This window comes from Moschus berezovskii, chromosome 5 (genome assembly GCF_049115385.1).
Source record: "Moschus berezovskii isolate FMDL1 chromosome 5, NW_MosBer_1.0, whole genome shotgun sequence".
Taxonomy (NCBI): Eukaryota; Metazoa; Chordata; class Mammalia; order Artiodactyla; family Moschidae; genus Moschus; species Moschus berezovskii.
In genome coordinates this window covers 40,075,729-40,094,144 of record NC_142464.1, presented here as the reverse complement: position 1 = coordinate 40,094,144, position 18,416 = coordinate 40,075,729, and the positions used below count along the sequence as shown (strand labels likewise).

The 18,416-nt window shown below is 38.4% G+C and overlaps 1 protein-coding gene and 1 non-coding gene across 4 annotated transcripts in view; both read left to right on the top strand.

The window, feature by feature from the left end:
• Positions 1 to 531: 531 nt before the first annotated feature.
• On the top strand, positions 532 to 634 carry LOC129562252 (U6 spliceosomal RNA). The gene has a single exon (XR_008687168.1). It is a non-coding gene; the product is annotated as a U6 spliceosomal RNA (small nuclear RNA).
• Positions 635 to 10,935: 10,301 nt separating this feature from the next.
• GRID2 (glutamate ionotropic receptor delta type subunit 2) overlaps positions 10,936 to 18,416 on the top strand; it is a 1,729,520-nt gene continuing 1,722,039 nt past the window's right edge. For all 3 annotated transcript variants that reach the window (XM_088836035.1, XM_088836036.1, XM_055434840.2), the window contains exon 1: positions 10,936 to 11,349. In XM_088836035.1, coding sequence (XP_088692161.1) covers positions 11,262 to 11,349 — 88 coding nt within the window. In that variant the 5' untranslated portion in view covers positions 10,936 to 11,261. The remainder of the gene's footprint in view (positions 11,350 to 18,416) is intronic.

The following is an 18,416-nucleotide window of genomic DNA, read 5'->3' as shown; positions in this document are numbered from 1 at the left end:
AGCACATCTCTGCTTTATACAGCATAGGATTGTGACTCGTAAAGTCTTTCTAGTCCAAACCCTAGTGGCAGACATTTTTGATTCTATCACTTTCCCAGAAGCAGTGATCTTTTCTTGGTTTCTGATGTCAGAAAGCAAAGCTCTTAACCCTTCCCCAGAAGCTGATGAGCTTTGTTTCTATACAAACATTGGATCTTTGCTGGCCCCTGGTTAAAAGACAGTTTGCTGTCCCTTCCTCAGCAGTGTAAAGCATTTTTTTTCCTAATGAGAAGAGCCCATGCAAATGCACCATATCTTGAGACTGTTCTGCCTCCACTATGCCTGGAGCAGTTATGAGGGTATTTCTGGTTTCCTGCCCTGCTCTCATTCCTTTTCATGAGCCCCTATGTAGATCCATAGAAAAGAGCTTATGAGTGAGTGCACACTGCCTTGTGTCTGATGCCCCCAGTTATTCTAAACTTTTATGCTGCTTCAAAATCATCCTTTAGAATTTTATTAAAATTTTTGATGATTTCTTCTTATTTGCACTGCTTGCTTCCATAGCACATATACTAAAATTGGAACGATACAGAGAAGATTAGCATGGCCCCTAAGCAGGGATGATGTGCAAATTCATGAAGTGTTCCATGTTTCTTTTTTTGGACTTCCCTGGTGGCTCAGACGGCAAAGTGTCTGACCTGGGTTCAATCCCTGGGTCAGGAAGATATCCTGGAGAAGAAATCGGCAACCCACTCCATTATTCTTGCCTGGAAAATCCCATGGATGGAGGAGTTTGGTAGGCCACAGTCCATGGGGTTGCAAAGAGTTGGACAGGGCTGAGCGACTTCACTTTTCTTTCTTACCTGCTACAACAGATATTTCCTCTGTGCTGTGCCAAAGTGAAGAAAGCTTGTGTCCTATCTCACATTAGAGGAGCTTGCCACTTTTTGATGCTTAGTTTACTTTGCTGTCTGACTGCCTCAGCTTTCTGATGGGTTCAAGGAAAGTTACAATTTTATCAGCTCAGTTGCTCAGTCGTGTCCGACTCTTTGCAACGCCATGGACTGCAGCATGCAAGACTCCCTGTCCATTACCAACTCCCAGAACTTACTCAAAGTTGGTGATGCCATCCAACCATCTCATCCTCTGTTGTCCCCTTCTACTCCTGTGTTCAATCTTTCTGAAGATCAGGATTTTTTCCAATGAGTCAGTTCTTTGCATCAGGTGGTCAAAGTATTGGAGTTTTAGCTTCAGCATCAGTCCTTCCAATGAATATTCAGGATTGATTTCCTTTAGGATTGACTGGTTTGATCTTGCAGTCCAAGAGACTCTCAAGAGTCTTCAACACCACCGTTCAAAACCATCAATTCTTCAGAGCTCAGCTTTCTTTATAGTCCAACTCTCACATCCATACATGACTACTGGAAAAACCATAGCTTTAACTGTAAAGACCTTTGTTGGCAAAGTAATGTCTCTGCTTTTTAATATGCTGTCTAGGTTGATCATAGCTTTTCTTCCAAAGAGAAAGCATCTTTTAATTTTACTGCTGCAGTCAACATCTGCAGTGATTTTGGAGCCCACGAAAATAAAGTCGGTCACTGTTTCAATCATCTCCTCATCTATTTGCCGTGAAGTGATGGGACCAGATGCCATGATCTTAGTGTTCTGAATGTTGAATTTTAAGCCAAGTTTTTAACTCTCCTCTTTCACTTTCATCAAGAGGATCTTTAGTTCTTCTTTTCTTTCTGTTATAAGGATGGTGTCATCTGCATATCTGAGGTTGTTGATTTTTCTCTTGGCAATCTTGATTCCAGCTTATGCTTCTTCCAGCCCAGCATTTCACATGATGTACTCTGCATATAAGTTAAATAAGCAGGGTGACAATGTACAGACTTGACATACTCCTTTTCTGATTTGGAACCAGCTTTTTTTTCCATGTCCATTTCTAACTTGCTTCTTGACCTGAATACAGATTTCCTAGGAGGCAGGTCAGGTGGTCTGGTATTCCCATCTCTTTCAGAATTTTCCACAGTTTATTGTGATCCACACAGTCAAAGGCTTTGGCATAGTCAATAAAGCAGAACTAGATGTTTTTCTGGAACTCTCTTGCTTTTTTGGTGATTCAATGAATGTTGGCAATTTGATCTCTAGGTTCTCTACATTTTTATAGATCATCCAATACTTTTAGGATCAGAGCAATGTTCTCCTTTGGCTTTGTACATCCTAAGCAGATATGGTAATCTATGAAACATTTTAAAAAGAAAATATGTTTATTATTGAGGGATATATTTTCCTTATCATAGAAGTTCAAAATAGACACAAGAAATTCCTATTATAGCACAAAACAGAATCACTCCCCAGATATGTAGATCGGGATGAACCAAACTACAAATCTACATTCTGGCTAATATAGCCATCCACAAACAGAAGAGAAAAAAAACAAAAAATTATTTTTGAAAAATAATATAACAGTACAATGAGGAATGTTCATTTTGTGCCTAAAAGGGGAAAATTAACAGTTATATAAGTGTGAGACAGTCTGGGTTAAGTAAAAGTTAATAAATTTTTACCTAGAAACCTCTTCATGGTTTTAATATCCCCATGGAAAAGAAATGCAAAAAAGCAAAATGGCTGTCTGAGGAGGCCTTACAAATAGCTGTGAAAAGAAGAGAAGTGAAAAGCAAAGGAGAAAAGGAAAGATATAAGCATCTGAATGCAGAGTTCCAAAGAATAGCAAGGAGAGATAAGAAAGCCTTCCTCAGGGATCAATGCAAAGAAATAGAGGAAAACAACAGAATAGGAAAAACAAGAGATCTTTTCAAGAAAATTAGAGATACTAACGGAACATTTCATGCAAAGATGGGCTCGATAAAGGACAGAAATGGTATGGACCTAACAGAAGCAGAAGATATTAAGAAGAGGTGGCAAGAATACACAGAAGAACTGCACAAAAAAGATCTTCATGACGAAGATAATCACGATGGCGTGATCACTCACCTGGAGCCAGACATCTTGGAATGTGAAGTCAAGTGTGCCTTAGAGAGCATCACTACGAACAAAGCTAGTGGAGGTGATGGAATTCCAACTGAGCTATTTCAAATCTTGAAAGATGATGCTGTGAAAGTGCTGCACTCAATATGCCAGCAAATTTGGAAAACTCAGCAGTGGCCACAGGACTGGAAAAGGTCATTCTTCATTCCAATCCCAAAGAAAGGCAATGCCAAAGAATGCTCAAACTACCGCACAATTGCACTCATCTCACACGCTAGTAAAGTCATGCTCAAAATTATCCAAGCCAGGCTTCAGCAATATGTGAACCGTGAACTCCCAGATGTTCAAGCAGGTTTTAGAAAAGGCAGAGGAACCAGAGATCAAATTGCCAACATCCGCTGGATCGTGGAGAAAGCAAGAGAGTTCCAGAAAAACATCTATTTCTGCTTCATTGACTATGCCAAAGCCTTTGACTGTGTGGATCACAATAAACTGTGGAACATTCTGAAAGGGATGGGAATACCAGACCACCTGACCTGCCTCTTGAGAAACCTGTATGCAGGTCAGGAAGCAACAGTTAGAACTGGACATGGAACAACAGACTGGTTCCAAATAGGAAAAGGAGTATGTCAAGGTTGCATATTGTCACCCTGCTTATTGAACTTCTATGCAGAGTACATCATGAGGAACGCTGGGCTGGAAGAAGCACAAGCTGGAATCAAGATTGCCAGAAGAAATATCAATAATCTCAGATATGCAGATGACATCACCCTTATGGCAGAAAGTGAAGAGGAACTCAAAGGCCTCTTGATGAAAGTTAAAGAGGAGAGTGAAAAGTTTGGCTTGAAGCTCAACATTCAGAAAACGAAGATCATGGCATCTGGTCCCATCACTTCATGGGAAATAGATGGAGAAACAGTGGCAACAGTGTCAGACTTTATTTTTTTGGGCTCCAAAATCACTGCAGATGCTGATTGCAGCCATGAAATTAAAAGACGCTTACTCCTTGGAAGGAAAGTTATGACCAACCTAGATAGCATATTAAAAAGCAGAGACATTACTTTGACAACAAAGGTCTGTCTAGTCAAGGCTATGGATTTTCCAGTGGTCATGTACGGATGTGAGAGTTGGACTGTGAAGAAAGCTGAGCGCCGAAGAATCGATGCTTTTGAACTGTGGTGCTGGAGAAGACTCTTGAGAGTCTCTTGGACTGCAAGGAGATCCAACCAGTCTATTCTAAAGGAGATCAATCCTGGGTGTTCATTGGAAGGACTCATGCTAAAGCTGAAACTCCAATACTTTGGCCACCTCATGCGATGAGTTGCCTCACTGGAAAAGAGTCTTATGCTGGGAGGGATTGGGGGTGGGAGGAGACGGGGGTGACAGAGAATGAGATGGCTGGATGGCATCACCGACTCGATGGACATGAGTTTGAGTGAACTCCGGGAGTTGGTGATGGATAGGGAGGCCTGGCGTGCTGTGATTCATGGGGCCGCAAAGAGTCGGACACGACTGAGCGACTGAACTGAACTGAACTATCTAAAAAAAATCTACTTAGTCGTTTTAACTTACGTGGTCAGTAAATCTCACCCCCAACCCTAGAACAAAGAATTCCTAGAAGACAATGTAAGATATGTTAGTTCAGATATTTCTAACTTTGTAGGCATTAATTTTTTTGTAAGATTGCTTCCTTTTTATAACGTTAATATTGTGGTTAATTCTTTATTGTCCAGTTCTATCTTGATGAAATTTCTTACAAAGTGATAAATCAGTATATTGTAAAAAAAAAAACCAACAATGAAACAAAGTGTTGACAATATGACTCATTTTATATTAGCAAACTTTAGATGAATTCTATCATATTTAAACAAAATTTAATTTTATCCCCCTTGCATTCTCTTTAGTCATATCAACCATACTGTGAATAAGTCAGGTTAAATTTGGGCAGAATCATGTTTGGGCTTCTGTTGCTGAGATAATTTTTTTATGTCATATCCCAAAGAACCCCTTCAAAATATCTTTTGTAATTTTTATACCAAGAGATAACCACTATTTGTGTTGTAAACGATGGGACTGGTAAATAGGTGAAATGATCTTAGAAACAGAGTACTTTGATACTTCAGTAATATGTTTATTCTGCAATGAGTCAATATACTCATCTTATGCTGCCTGAATTATACCCCACAATATTTAAAATTTTTTATTTTATCATTTCACTTATGAGATTATTTATTTATAATTAAATATTTAGATTCACCATCAATTTACAGGACCAACAAGGAATAATGAATTTATTATATCTGTCTCTATACTGATTATGTACTCTACCCACTAAGAAGTGAAATGAAATGTTTGGAATTTAAACACTACTTTGAAAACTCCTGTAAAGCCACTATGTGTGTGTGTAAATGACTGAATATTGACCAAACTTTTGTTTCTCTATTTAAATTTTTGCCCATGATATCTGTTATAAAATATATTTTAGGCTAAAATGTACAGTTTTCTATCTGCAGCAATATTGCACAAACATACTTTGTAACTTAGTGCTTCTGTGCTGAAGAAATAGGTTTCAAAGGAAACAGTTAATTGCAGAATTAAAATGGTTAACCATGGGAAAATAAAAAATATGATTATAAAGAGTCAGATAATTGATATTTATTATAGTTGACATCATGCATTTCTTTTTGCTTTTGACCTATTTGTGAGACATTTGTTTCAAATGATATGCCACACCAGAAGGATCAATCATATAATTCATAGACAATTTCCATCTTCCATGGCCAAGTGAAATTTCTTAACTCAAGATGTATAAAATATTTTTTCTGTAGAAAAAAAGATATAGCTAAATAAACCTTATTTTAAAACTTTAATAACATTTATAGCAAAAATTTTAATGCTATATCACAGTATTCTAATTATCAATATCATAGGATTGACTGTCATATTATTAAAGATCATTCTACTGATGTTTAATTCTGATGTAACTGATAAAATTTCAGAAGGCATGAATAAAGCAGATATAAGAGCATGATAATAGATATTTACTATTTGTGAAAGCTATAGAAGAAATAAAACTTCAGTAAATCAAGTTACCAAAAAAGGTCACTTAAAGTATCAAGTTTACTTAAATATAATACTTTGATTAACATGGGTTAATTATACTCTGGTAAACTGTTAAGTATTGAGACATTTGAAAAAGTAAGCTGATTAAATCTACAACAAGCATGGCTGCCATCTTGTGGGGACAGGAAATAATGTTGTGAGGGGCCAATCTCAGTAATGAACCTCTGTTGGCTTGTAAGTCATCATTTGACCTCCATATACCAACTGCTTGGTATTTAATATTAATATCCCACTTAAAATTCCATATCAACATCCAGACAGAACAGATAAAAGGTCTAAAGTAAAAGCGGTCTACCAATATATATAACTGAACTCTTGTTACTAAAATTTCAACATCATGGCTAATATATGGACGGTGGAAAAGTTGTGATATTCAAAGTTTTGACTTGAATTAACTTTAATAATAGATGAGTTTGGTAAAGTTCTTATATTTTAAAAATTATCAAATAATCTAGTTGCAAAATTTGGTTGGAATTTATATCACATTGAGTTCGAAGAAAATATAACATTGCTCTGGTAAAGCAGCTTTATAGATTTAGGGAAAGCTTTGAAAGGGAGGAAGGAATTAAGAGCTTAATGTGGAGGGAAGAAAGGTAGGAAGGAAGGAAGGTAGGAAGGAAGGAAGAAAGAGAGTGTCACCAATCACTAGTGTTATGGGTAAAACAGTTTGACAGAGTAGAAAGTCTTGCAAGGCTGACCTAAAAATAAAAGAACATAGTATACCCAATGTGAATATGTTATTATGGTATACAGGAATATGTGTTAGAATGATTTTCTTGAAGCATATTTAAAAGTAAAAAAATTGTATTTTCTAAGTTCAAGTCTTTAAACAAATTATCAGTACAACTTCTGGGGCTAAGTTTCTCATCTTTTTCTAGAAAACCAGACATTGAATAATAGAGGCCTTAAGTTCCCACTGAGCTCCTAACTTCTTTGATCTACGTAGTATACAAGTTGCTTTTTCAGCCTCTCAAATAAAAATTCATTTTTCACTTCTGCAAATGAACAAGTCAATTATAATTTTACAGTAATAATTTACTACTTGCATATATAGTCAGTTATTGCTCTTATAGATTTTTTCTTTCATATTCATGTTAAAGTTACATGATACTTAGACATCTTTTGTGAGCCTCTCTGTATTTATAATACTAATCATACAATTATGGTGAATTAGAAAGAAGGACCAAAATGCATTATACTCCATTTTTTTCTATGGTATTCAAGTTAATTTTCTCCTAATTTTTAAGTACACTTCTCATACATTTACAGATTTTTATGCTAAAACAAAATAAATCTCTTGAGTAACTGAATATTATTGAAGAGTTCTTGAAAAATGACTAATGTAAGTTGACTTACTGATGTTATAACATCCTATGAGCAGTTAATTTTTAAAGTTAAGACACTGGTATTTTTAGTTTTTTTTAAAAGTGAAAATGAAAAATTTGTATGTTCCAAGTATTTTCATTTAAGTTGTTTTCTTTACACACAGCACATTGTAACAATTAAAGGAGATTGTAATTTCATGTCTCCTCAACCATGTAAATTAACATTCCTTCAAAATTATGTTTTTCCATAAAAATCATTATATTTTGCATTTTGAAGTTTCTAAGATTATCTACCATTTCTTCAAATTATTGATGTTCATATCACAACGAATGAATGAATGGACAATCTTCACTAGAAACAATAAATTCATAAATCATAGTTCAATTACGTTTTTATTCCAAAAATTAATCATTGGTTATAAAACTTTAGTAAATGAAAGCTCTGTTTTTTCTCCAAAATGTTATAATGTCACAGTTTTGAATTTCAGTGCGGCAAACTACTTGTGTGATAACGCATGAATTAAAGCTAAGTTGCCTTTCCTAGACGAACAAATAGACTTCTCAAAAGTCTATATAAAAGTGGAGCCAAGGAATTTGTTAATTTTTCCCTCTGGAATTTAACATCTAATTTACAGATTAAAAGGCTGACTAAATATTAAATGATATGCAATTTTCTAAAATAGAAAATATAGTTAACACAAAAATTAAAAATGTGGTTAAACTTGTATTCCACACAAAATCTATTAATTAGAACTCATTGGACCCAGAAATTATTTGGGTTGGGGATTTTAGAATGATGAAAATGTTTTCTTCCTAATACACTAGAACAGATTTCCAGTAGAGAAGATAGTATGAATTGTCTGTATTTAGCTACCTCCAGCAATGACATTTATTAAGCAAGGATGGGGCGAGCTAATGTTTTGAAGTTCTTCCTAGTTCTGTGATTCTAAGATATTAGAGTGTTTTTTCCATGTTAATAGTTACAACTTTTTTTTTCTTGGTTGGGCATATAGTAACTCATCAATTTTTAAAAATGTCCTTGTGAGTAATAAAATAGAAGAAAGTTATGGGGAGATATGTCCATTTTTCCAAAGACTTCATAATCTGTAACAACAAAATATGATCCATGAAATTGAAACCGAACCCTTTAAAAAGTAAAATGATATCAACAAGATCAATAAAATCAATATTGAATCAACGTGTACTAATAGAAAAAAATAAAGGAATGATGAAAATTGATAGGAATTAATCAGCGGTTGCTTCTTAGAAGCACTGATTTATGCCAAATTCAGAAAGAAGTGATGAATTTCAAGTCAACCAAGGGGCTCTACATAAAATGATGCAGTGACTAAAATATGAATAAGCTATGATCCTCATGCTCAAGGCATCAGTGGTGTAGCTCAGAATTTGTCCCAACTCTAATACGAAAGTAGAGAGCGCTGTGAAAACACAGAAGGAGGATGAGTTTGTTCTTCCATATGCTGTTTTTGTTTACTCTCTAAGTCATGCCGGACTGTTTTACAACCAGCTGCCTCCTCTGTCCATGGAATTTCCCAGGCAAGAATACTGGAATACTGGTGGCCATTTCCTTCTCCAGGGGATCTACCCAACCAACAGATCAAAACTAATTCTCCTGCATTACAGGCAGATTCTTTATAGCTGAGCTGCCAGAGAACCCATTTATTCCATATGATTCCCATGTTAAAGGACTGTATATGACTTCATGGGCATAATTTGAACTAAGCCCTTGAAGTGGCTGATGAGAGTGGTTGGGGGGCTGAATAGATGCCTTTCAACCGAATTGCTAACCTAAGTAACAATATGGTAGCACATTTCCCAGAATGTTCAGGGAAAAAATATATAACGTGAATGAAAGAAACCATTTCACAGAGGTGACATACAATTATGTTTGGTGAAACAATAGCCAGACTAGAGAGAAGTGCTCAACTGAGAGTGTAAAAAGAAGAGATTTGTCAAATTTGGAGATAAGGGAGGGCTCCAAAGGTTGAGGAGTTTGATATCCATAAGTGCCAAGTAGCATCATTCCCCAAAGATTCCAATTATAATTGAAATATTAGGCCTGTTTATACCTGGCCTCAACTACTCACTTGGTTTCGCTAACAAATGTCCAGTCTGAAATGAGGCCAGACTGGATACAAGTTAACCATTAGAAGAAAGGAAGTCAAAATCCTCAGGATTTTAAGGAGAATGCTTGCAGAAAATCCTTTCATTCTGGTACTGGGAGGCTGTCATTCAGTACTTTCTCAGCTCTTTCCATGGAGAAGCAACCAACTTCCTCATTCTGCATTAATATACCAGGTCTGTGGCGAGCTAATGTGATATTTTTATCAAATGTATCACTGAAGCATGCATTTCTGTTTCACGTAATTATTAAATTTTTAAAATGTTAAGATCTTCTTTATCTTTTTTCTATCCCGACTGCCTAAAAAATACACTGGAGACAGAAAAAAAAAAATCACTGTATGAAAGGTAATTAGCACGCCCTCTCCTTTCATATATATATATATATATATATATATAACTTTATAATTGAAATCTCATTAAAAGCTTTCTAGGTCTCCTTTTCCCTTAGTGACCAGGTGTCCCTAATTTGTTTTTAATCGATGTGACTAATTCCAGGCAAAGACTAGAAAAAGTCTGATACCTGTTGGAGAATTGCAATAACAAGGTTAAATAAGTGGGGTGGCTTTTTTAGGTTGGCTTTAACCTCCTTAAGGAAAAAAAAAAAAAAAGGCTTCAACGTCTCTTCTCTTAGAGTCCTGCCTTTTTCTCAGTCCCGGTTGAAGATTGCAAGGGAAATGAGAGCACTATTTTGTTTCTCCCTTGTATTGCAGATAGGGGGAGGAGGTGGTTATTAGAGAGAAGCTCTTCCTCTCTCGGTTTTCCCCTCTCTCCGCCTGATAGCACCGCTCTCTCGCGGGCTCGCTCGTTCTCCTAGGTGATCCATTTCTAGGCAACGTGGGTCTAGTGCTGAAGCTGCCAGGCTCGCTCCTTGCTCGCTTCCTGCATCCCGCCAGGCGAACCGCTCCAAAAGCATCCTGCAGCCCGCGGCGGCTTCCCTCCTCCGGCCCGGCCCCGCTGCTCGCACCCGGCGCAACTCCCCCGCCACCGCGCCCCACGAACCGGCTCCGCGGGCCCGCCTCGCCGAACTCCGCTCCCGCCTCGCGCAGAAAGGGAATCTTCTCTGCATTACTATCTGCATTACCTTGAAGTTCACTTTTACTACCCCTCTTGGAGAGGGTTTTTCCCCCTCCCTACTGGAATCTGGCTGTTCCGCTCGGAATCTCCTAATCTCGCCACTTAGGTTTTATCTTGGCCGCGAAGACCGGCGATTCTCCGCGGGCCGCCGGGGCGGGGGCGGGGGCTTTTTCGGCGGGGGAGGGGGAGGGGACATCCGGCGCGAGGCGGGGGGCTGGGGGGGTGGGCTGTGGGAAGTTGCGGCGGAGCTGGGACCGGAGACCCGCGGCCCCGGCGCAGCGATGGGCATGGACTGAGCTCCAGCCTCTCCCCCCTGCCCGAGAACAACGAGGCTGGATACATTTTTAAAAAGCCAAACTGCAAACAACTCTGGCGATGCCAAAATTCCCCTCCAAGTGACACGGCTTCGCGAAGGAGGCTTCCTCAGGCTGGGCTCTTTCTGTTACTCTCTCTGCCTTCCTCAGCGACGATTAAAAGCTTTGGTCTGGTTATAGGAATTTAGGGGGAGAAAAAAAGAACAAGCTTGTGCTAAACTATCGTGACATCAAACTCTTTGGACTTTTATATATTTATTTTTAACACTGAAAGAAAATCCAGCCTAAAAGAGAATCAGCCTAGGAGGAGATGGAAGTTTTCTCCTTGCTCTTGGTTTTGTCCGTCTGGTGGTCTCGAACCTGGGACTCGGCGAATGCGGATTCGATCATTCACATCGGTAAGGAAGGGCTGGTGCTGCCCGTGGGTACTTTGCCCGTTTGGTTTCGCAGACGTTTTCCCTTTGCTTCCCCCTCTCCGCCCTCTGTGTGGCTCGTTCGCGGTGGCTTCGGTTCATTGCCCCTTCCCGCTACCTTTCCCTCACACTTGTGCAGTTTTCTGGAAGGCTGTGGATGCTGAACCTGGACTTGTGCTGTTGTTTCGCGGTGGATCCCGGAGCGTGGGCTGGATGCGTGGGGTCTCAATTTACCTCAGCGTGCGTGTGCCGGGGAGCGCTGGGGGCTTCTAAATGTGAGAGGGAGGGAAGTTTCATCGACTACCTTCCATATTCTTTCCCGGATGTATATTTGCTCCATTAAAAAAAAAAAATATATATATATATTTATCTTTGGGGGGAACAGAGTCATCTGCGAAGCGAAAGGAGCTGGGGTGGGAGATGGGGTGGGCGAGAGCTCCCTTCGGATCGAACAGGTGGTTTTGCAACGTGAGCGGGCCGCGTTCGCCGCAGCGCGTGCGGCGGTGACGGGGTGCTGGCGGCGCCCCCGGCCTCCTGCTCTTCTTGCTGTCCTCTCGGCTTTGCGGTACTCCCGCCGAGTCGCCGCCGCCGTGACGGGAGGGGCCGGCGGCCGTGCCGCCAAGGACCGGGAGCCGCGCATCTCGCTGCCCGGCTCGCGCTCCCCAGGCCTGGCGCGGCGACGAGAGTGGCCTCCGGCGCCGGGGGAAAAGCGGGAGCAGAGGCGCGCGGGCTGCCCTCGTGGGCTGCCTCGCAGACCCCTGCCTCGCCTCGCCGTCAACTGGCGAGTTGCTGCGCCAGGCCGAGAGCAGAGGCGCCGGGGCTCGGGGTGGCCTGACTCCGGGAAGGACGCCGAGCCAGCTTGGAGATGCTGGTGGCCCCACCTATTGGCAACCAGACGGGCCGGGACTGGCCGCGGCGGGCGCTGGCGTGGGGGCGGGCGGGGGCTGCGCGTCATTATCATGCACCGCGCTCGCGGCTTCAGGCTTCAACTCTTCTCACTTGCTAATCCGTGAGAGCTGAACGGAGACCGGCTCTTGCAGCCTTCTCTGCGTTAATACGATGATTTCCTTTTCGGAAATTCGCTTCCGCGAGCCAGCGAGGTTCATTTACGGCGCTGAGTAGAGGCCCCTCTTGGGGAATTTTTCTGGGCACAAGAGTTTTATCTGTCCACACGCTTTGATGGTCTGCAAATCGAGGCGACAGATGGGTCGCAGCATCTCCCCATTACGTCCCCCTGCCCCTCCCCTGAGCAAAACACACAGACATTGACGCGCGCGGGTGCGTACCCTCAACCCCCCAAGTCCTGAAAGGAGAACCTGGCGCAGGTGGAGGTTGTGTCTGCCCTAGCCAGGGATTTCTGTTTGGTTTGTGAACCCACGGAGGCCAGCCTCAGCTCCAGGGGGCTCCCTCTTTTGGTCTCAAAGGCTGTCTTTGTAAATATGTCTGCCATTCTCTATCGTTTATATCAATAGAACCAATATAGGTCCCTGTGCGAGGAGTAGTAAGGTCAGGGTTCAGAAAACCTTGTACGTAGTCATTTGGTAAATTAATTACTAGATAGCTTGCCTACTAGATCACATTTTGCCTGGGGGCAACAGTGCCTGTAGGTTCAGAACTTTTCAGGGAGAAATTGTGGCCTCATTGAGAGGTTCAGTAATGTTCTGATAAGAGTTCAGAAATGACGTATCCTCCTGTTAAAGAAATGACGAACATTTAATTTATATCCAGTTGTAAATGGATGAAGCAGGAATGCAGATTTATATTATCACAGTACCTTTACTTTCACATTGTGTTTAGGAGTTTCTGCCTTATGCTCCTCATTGCTCAGAAGCGAGGGTGTGGATAAATGCTTATTTTATTGCTTATTTAGTGATCTACACGATAGTACTTTACTTGCAAACACCTGCAGCTGTTACTGTCCTCTACCAGATGAATACTATCTTGCAATGCAGTCTGGGCATTTGTTTCAAAATAGAACACAACTATTGTATTTTTTTCCTTTGAGTTCTATCAGTCAGTATGACATGGTTTACTTATTTATAACCTGACCCGCCACCCCAAGTTACTGTGTTCAAATTAGAGATTTCTTTAGAAAGCTGATTGTATACATTAAATATGTATAGTGATACTACTGAAAGAAATAGTTACTTCTCAGATAATTTGACTTGAATTCATTTAGTACATTACACAAGAGAATTACCTTCTTTATAGACTACCTAATATTGCCATGAAACTAGCAAATTGATGGTTGTTTCCGATGCTTCATATCTTTTATAACATACTGAAAATGTTACCTCCTAAATTAAAAAAAAAATGAACAAGTGTAATTTATGTGCACGTCGGAGGTTAAAACCCCCTTTCTCTTCCACCCCCATCCTAGCTAAACTATAATAAATTAAAAAATGAGTAACTGTGTCGAAATTTTTAAAGTACCAATTTATAGTCTTTGGATCAGTTTACTTACGTGGTTGAGTAGGAAAAGATAATTATCTTTAGGGGGATAGTCTTTATTTAAGTATTTAATTGTGAGAAATAGGCTTATGGCAAACATTTTAGGATTAAAGGGATAAAAGTGATGAAATGGAGGGGAAGTGAATATTTCAACTCTATAGATAATAAAGAGATATGCAGAAATGAAAGGTTTTCACAGCCTCATGTGATGTGTTCAGGTAGGAAGTAGCTGCAATATGTAGTTCAGGTGAGCCGGAAAGATTAAAAGACACTGGTCCAATAGGTTCTTTAAATATTAAATCTTTTTGGTATTGAACCAAAGTGTATGTATGAAAACTGTCTCTTCTTCCTGTTTTTATTTCATGCAGCTATTTTTTAATAAAATAAATTGTATATTTTAAATTCATATATTTTTGAGCACATTAGTTCAATGATGAGATATAATGGTTAAACTCTAATAACTTAAACGAAGATGTATTTATTAGACAAAATGAACTAATGTAATTAATTTAAACTTCTGTTAAATCGTATTTTAAAGATAATTGATAATTATAATACTCTTGTTTAATACACATATACATGCAATGCATGCACAGTGTTTAGAAATAAATTACCTCAGTTGTGATCTTCTTTGCCCCCCCATAAGGAAAGGTCTTTTGACATATAAAAACTGTGCAATTTTGAATTATGCTTCTACTTTGAGCTTGTGCATTGATTGAGTAATTTCATCAGACTCACATTACTTGATTGCTTAGAAGTTTCCTAATGATCTGCATTCTGTAGGAAGAACCAAAAAGTCGTGAGTGGAATGGCAATGATATCGTGTTTTATGAGGCTATTCAAAAGTCGCTCTGATTTATATAGCTAGAAAGCTCCAAAGTCTTTGAGATTAGCCACGCTGACTGCTATTTTCTTCATACATCAGTCGTCCCACACTCTTTACTCCCTAAACACAACAGGAGTTTAGAGCACTGCTTTAATTAAGCAGGGATTAGGTGGCATTTCCAGTCAACTGCACAGTTTGTGTCTTGCTTCATATCTAATACAGAGGATCTCATGTTTTAACAGTTTAATGTGTGCTCATTTCTATATCTGGTTCCTGTGCCCACAGAACTGATTGAGATGAGCCATCCTCAGTTCTGTATCTCTACAAGGGAACACTCAAACAGTGTACTTATTCATATATTACAAAAACCACTAGCATGTTTTTATTGTTATCGATCATGGTAAAATACCTTATGCCAACAGGGAATATAAATAAAGCAATTCTGCATGTTTTTCTTATAAGTAAATGATACTTTGTCCTCTGAGATCATAATCATCAACTATGACATGTTTGAGAAGCCTAAGACAATTCACAGAATATTTTCATCATGAGAAAGTTTAAAGTATAAAACTGATGGGTGAATAAAATGTCATCACATTATAAACATTATAAATATAATTCATGGCAAGTTTAAAGCATTAATTTTCATTACTGCTGCACTGAAGACAATTTTATAAAATAGAGAATGTTGTGGCATTTCCAGAAGCTGTACTGTGTCTTCTGTCAAATTTTTTTTTTTTTTTCAATTCTTCACGTGATTTGCCTTGGTTAATGATAGCCTTCAGGAGTCATCAAGAGCTCTCTACTGTATAAGATATTTCAGTGATTTAAGTTATCCTTTTATTATTTACAATTGTTGTTTGCTCCCTACGTTATGGATAACTTACTAGAGAGTATTAAGAAGTAGCTTCTGGATATAAAATTGGGGTATGCTTTATAATGTATACTTTTTTGTATCAATAATACAGTTACTTGAAGTGCAATTCAGATGTGCATTAAGTTAGACAGTGTTATTAATCAACAATATCAACTGTGACATGATTAATAAGCCATTACACTGAGGACCTTTGCTTTCCACTCCAAGTGAAATGTACATCCGATAAGTAGCTCCTATAAATTTTAATTCAAATAGGAATTAAAATCAAGATCATTAACTTTCAAGTTATCTAACAATATAAACCAGTTGAGGTTATTAAAAGTAATGGAAGGTGCATTATATTTAATTCTAATTGCTAAGGCTAAGTTCACCATCCTGCAATTTTATCTCAAAAATATGTAATTTTAAAACCACATTTTAATGCAGAGGTTGTTTTCCTTCACTTGCATGCAATACTTTAGTATTAAAAAATAAAGTATTTGGCACTGCTATTAGATATTTCAGACGATAGCATATTGGTGAGTAGAGATACTTAGCTTGACTACAAGTATAATGTTTATTAGAAGTTACATTTGTGGCCCTATAAAGATAATTTTGCCATCAGGTGTCACTGCACTCTGAGCTGTTCCTTTGTAGTCCTACTTGAAAATCACATGAATTATTTATCTTTTTTAGTTTTAGGGAAAAGATGCCATTTAATTAAGATTGTGATACTCTAAGGTACAGGTGGTCTTTATTTTCAAATGAGAAAAAGAAATGCTATCCCTGACTCTTGTAAGAATTTAATTCTAGGACATATCAACATTCTATATTCTCTAGATTCGATTGCTGGATTTAGTGGTGTAAATTTTTCACAAAATTAAAATACAGCAGAAATATACTCTTACACTATCTGTGGAATAACTAAAATTCCAAATAGTATGTAAATATGCTCAATAGTGCTGGTGTAAATAGACATTAGTAACTGCTTACCTAGGGAACATTTTGGGTCCCAAACTGATTGATGTTTGTCACATGAAACACATATAGAGCTGTGAAAAAGAAAATGGGCACAAATATAAATATATTTACAAATGGCAACCATTGAATTTTGTGAATGATCATGTATATTTTCAGATAATTTTGGCGTGGGAAATATTAAGTTTTATGTATTATATCAATTTCTTCCACACATATACCACCACCACCACAACTACCACTACCACAAACACCATCAGGTATGTGTACTAATATAAAACCAGTGTCTATTATCAAGTAGAAATTTTCCTGTTTATTTAACTTGTTTAAGAGGCAAAATCTTCCTTCTGGCGTATCCTATTATAAGACTAATGGAGAATGAAACTGAGGTCAACTTTGACCTGATATATTAGTTTTAACATTGGCAAAATCACATAATTAGAGAATGGAATACTGGGTTAAATGAATGAACAGTTTATCGTATTATGTTAGACCTTGCCCTGTGCCAATATTTAATAAACTAGTTGGAATAATGTAGTATTAAAATTCATTGCGAAAAGTGATCAAAGGAATATCTGAAGGATAAGGGAAGAAAAAAAAAGCGAGTAATTTTGAGATTGGTTATTAAGAAGGTGTCTGTGGATTTAAGTCATTTCAGTTGGTGAATTTAGCGTTTGGATGTGGACAGAAATTTTAGAAAATGTGAAAAACAGAAGGAGGATATAAGACAGTAAAAAATGTTCTGGATTAGAATTTTGAGGGTTTAGGGTTAAGTACCAATTTTACCAATAACTTATTGAACTATATTGGGAAGCTATTTATTTTCTTTAGTGCTTGTTTTTGTTAACCCTAAAACAAGCTTTAGATTAATGTTCATTGAAGTGCTACAATTGCATGACCTAAAATGAAGACAAATTCCTATATTTCAGAAGAGATACAGTCAAGTGTGGTTCAAACAGCCATTTTTAATAGTTAGGTTTAGAGTGAATTAAAAAAAAAATGCAAGGTGAAATAGGTGGAACACAGAACCTTAAACCTTCAAATTAAGTACCCCTTAATATGAAGATGACTTCCCTGGTGGCTCAGATGGTAAAGCGTCTGCCTACAATGTGGGAGACCCAGGTTCAATCCCTGGGTTGTAAAGGTCCCCTGGAAAAGGAAATGGCAATCCACTCCAGTACTCTTGCCTGGGAAATCCCATGGATGGAGGAGCCTCGTAGGCTACAGTCCATAGGGTCACAAAGAGTCGGACACAGCTGAGCGACTTCACTTTTACTTTTAATATGAAGATATTTTTGGTATGAACAAGAATTATTGCATAATATATTTGTTAATCAGATATTCTAGATAACTTCAGTATCAGAAGAGAGAGCTGGGTTTGTTTTCTTATTTTACATTTTGTGTTTGTTTTCCCTAGGGTTCGTATTAAGATGTTACATACAGTGCTAGTGTATCCCACAATACTAGTGTACTTTCAGGATGACTGGAGGAGTGAGTAGTCATGTTCTAACCAGCAGGGACTACAGGAGCCCTTAGAATTTACCCAGTCAAGTGCATCGGGAATATTAGAATGCATTTGGCGCCACTCAAAAATATAGTGTATAAAAGAAATAGCCAGTGTTTCTTCAGTGTTCTTCATCGTTTTGGATTCCTACCCCAGGTATTCCTGCTTTTACACTACTGTTGTTCACGAAATGGTTGTCAGTGTGAAGCTGAGGCTGGGTTGACTCATTGAAAGCCTTCCTGAGTGAATAGAAGGAAACCAGAGGCAAGCACAAGGAGCTCACAAAAAGCCTCCCTGTTTGTTAAACATCTTTAAATCACTGTGTAATCAAGATCCTTATTAACAGATATTTTTATTCATGAAAAAGATCATTATTAATCTCATTAAAACAATTGTTAAATTTTTCTTCATTCCCATATAATTCAAAGTAATTTTTA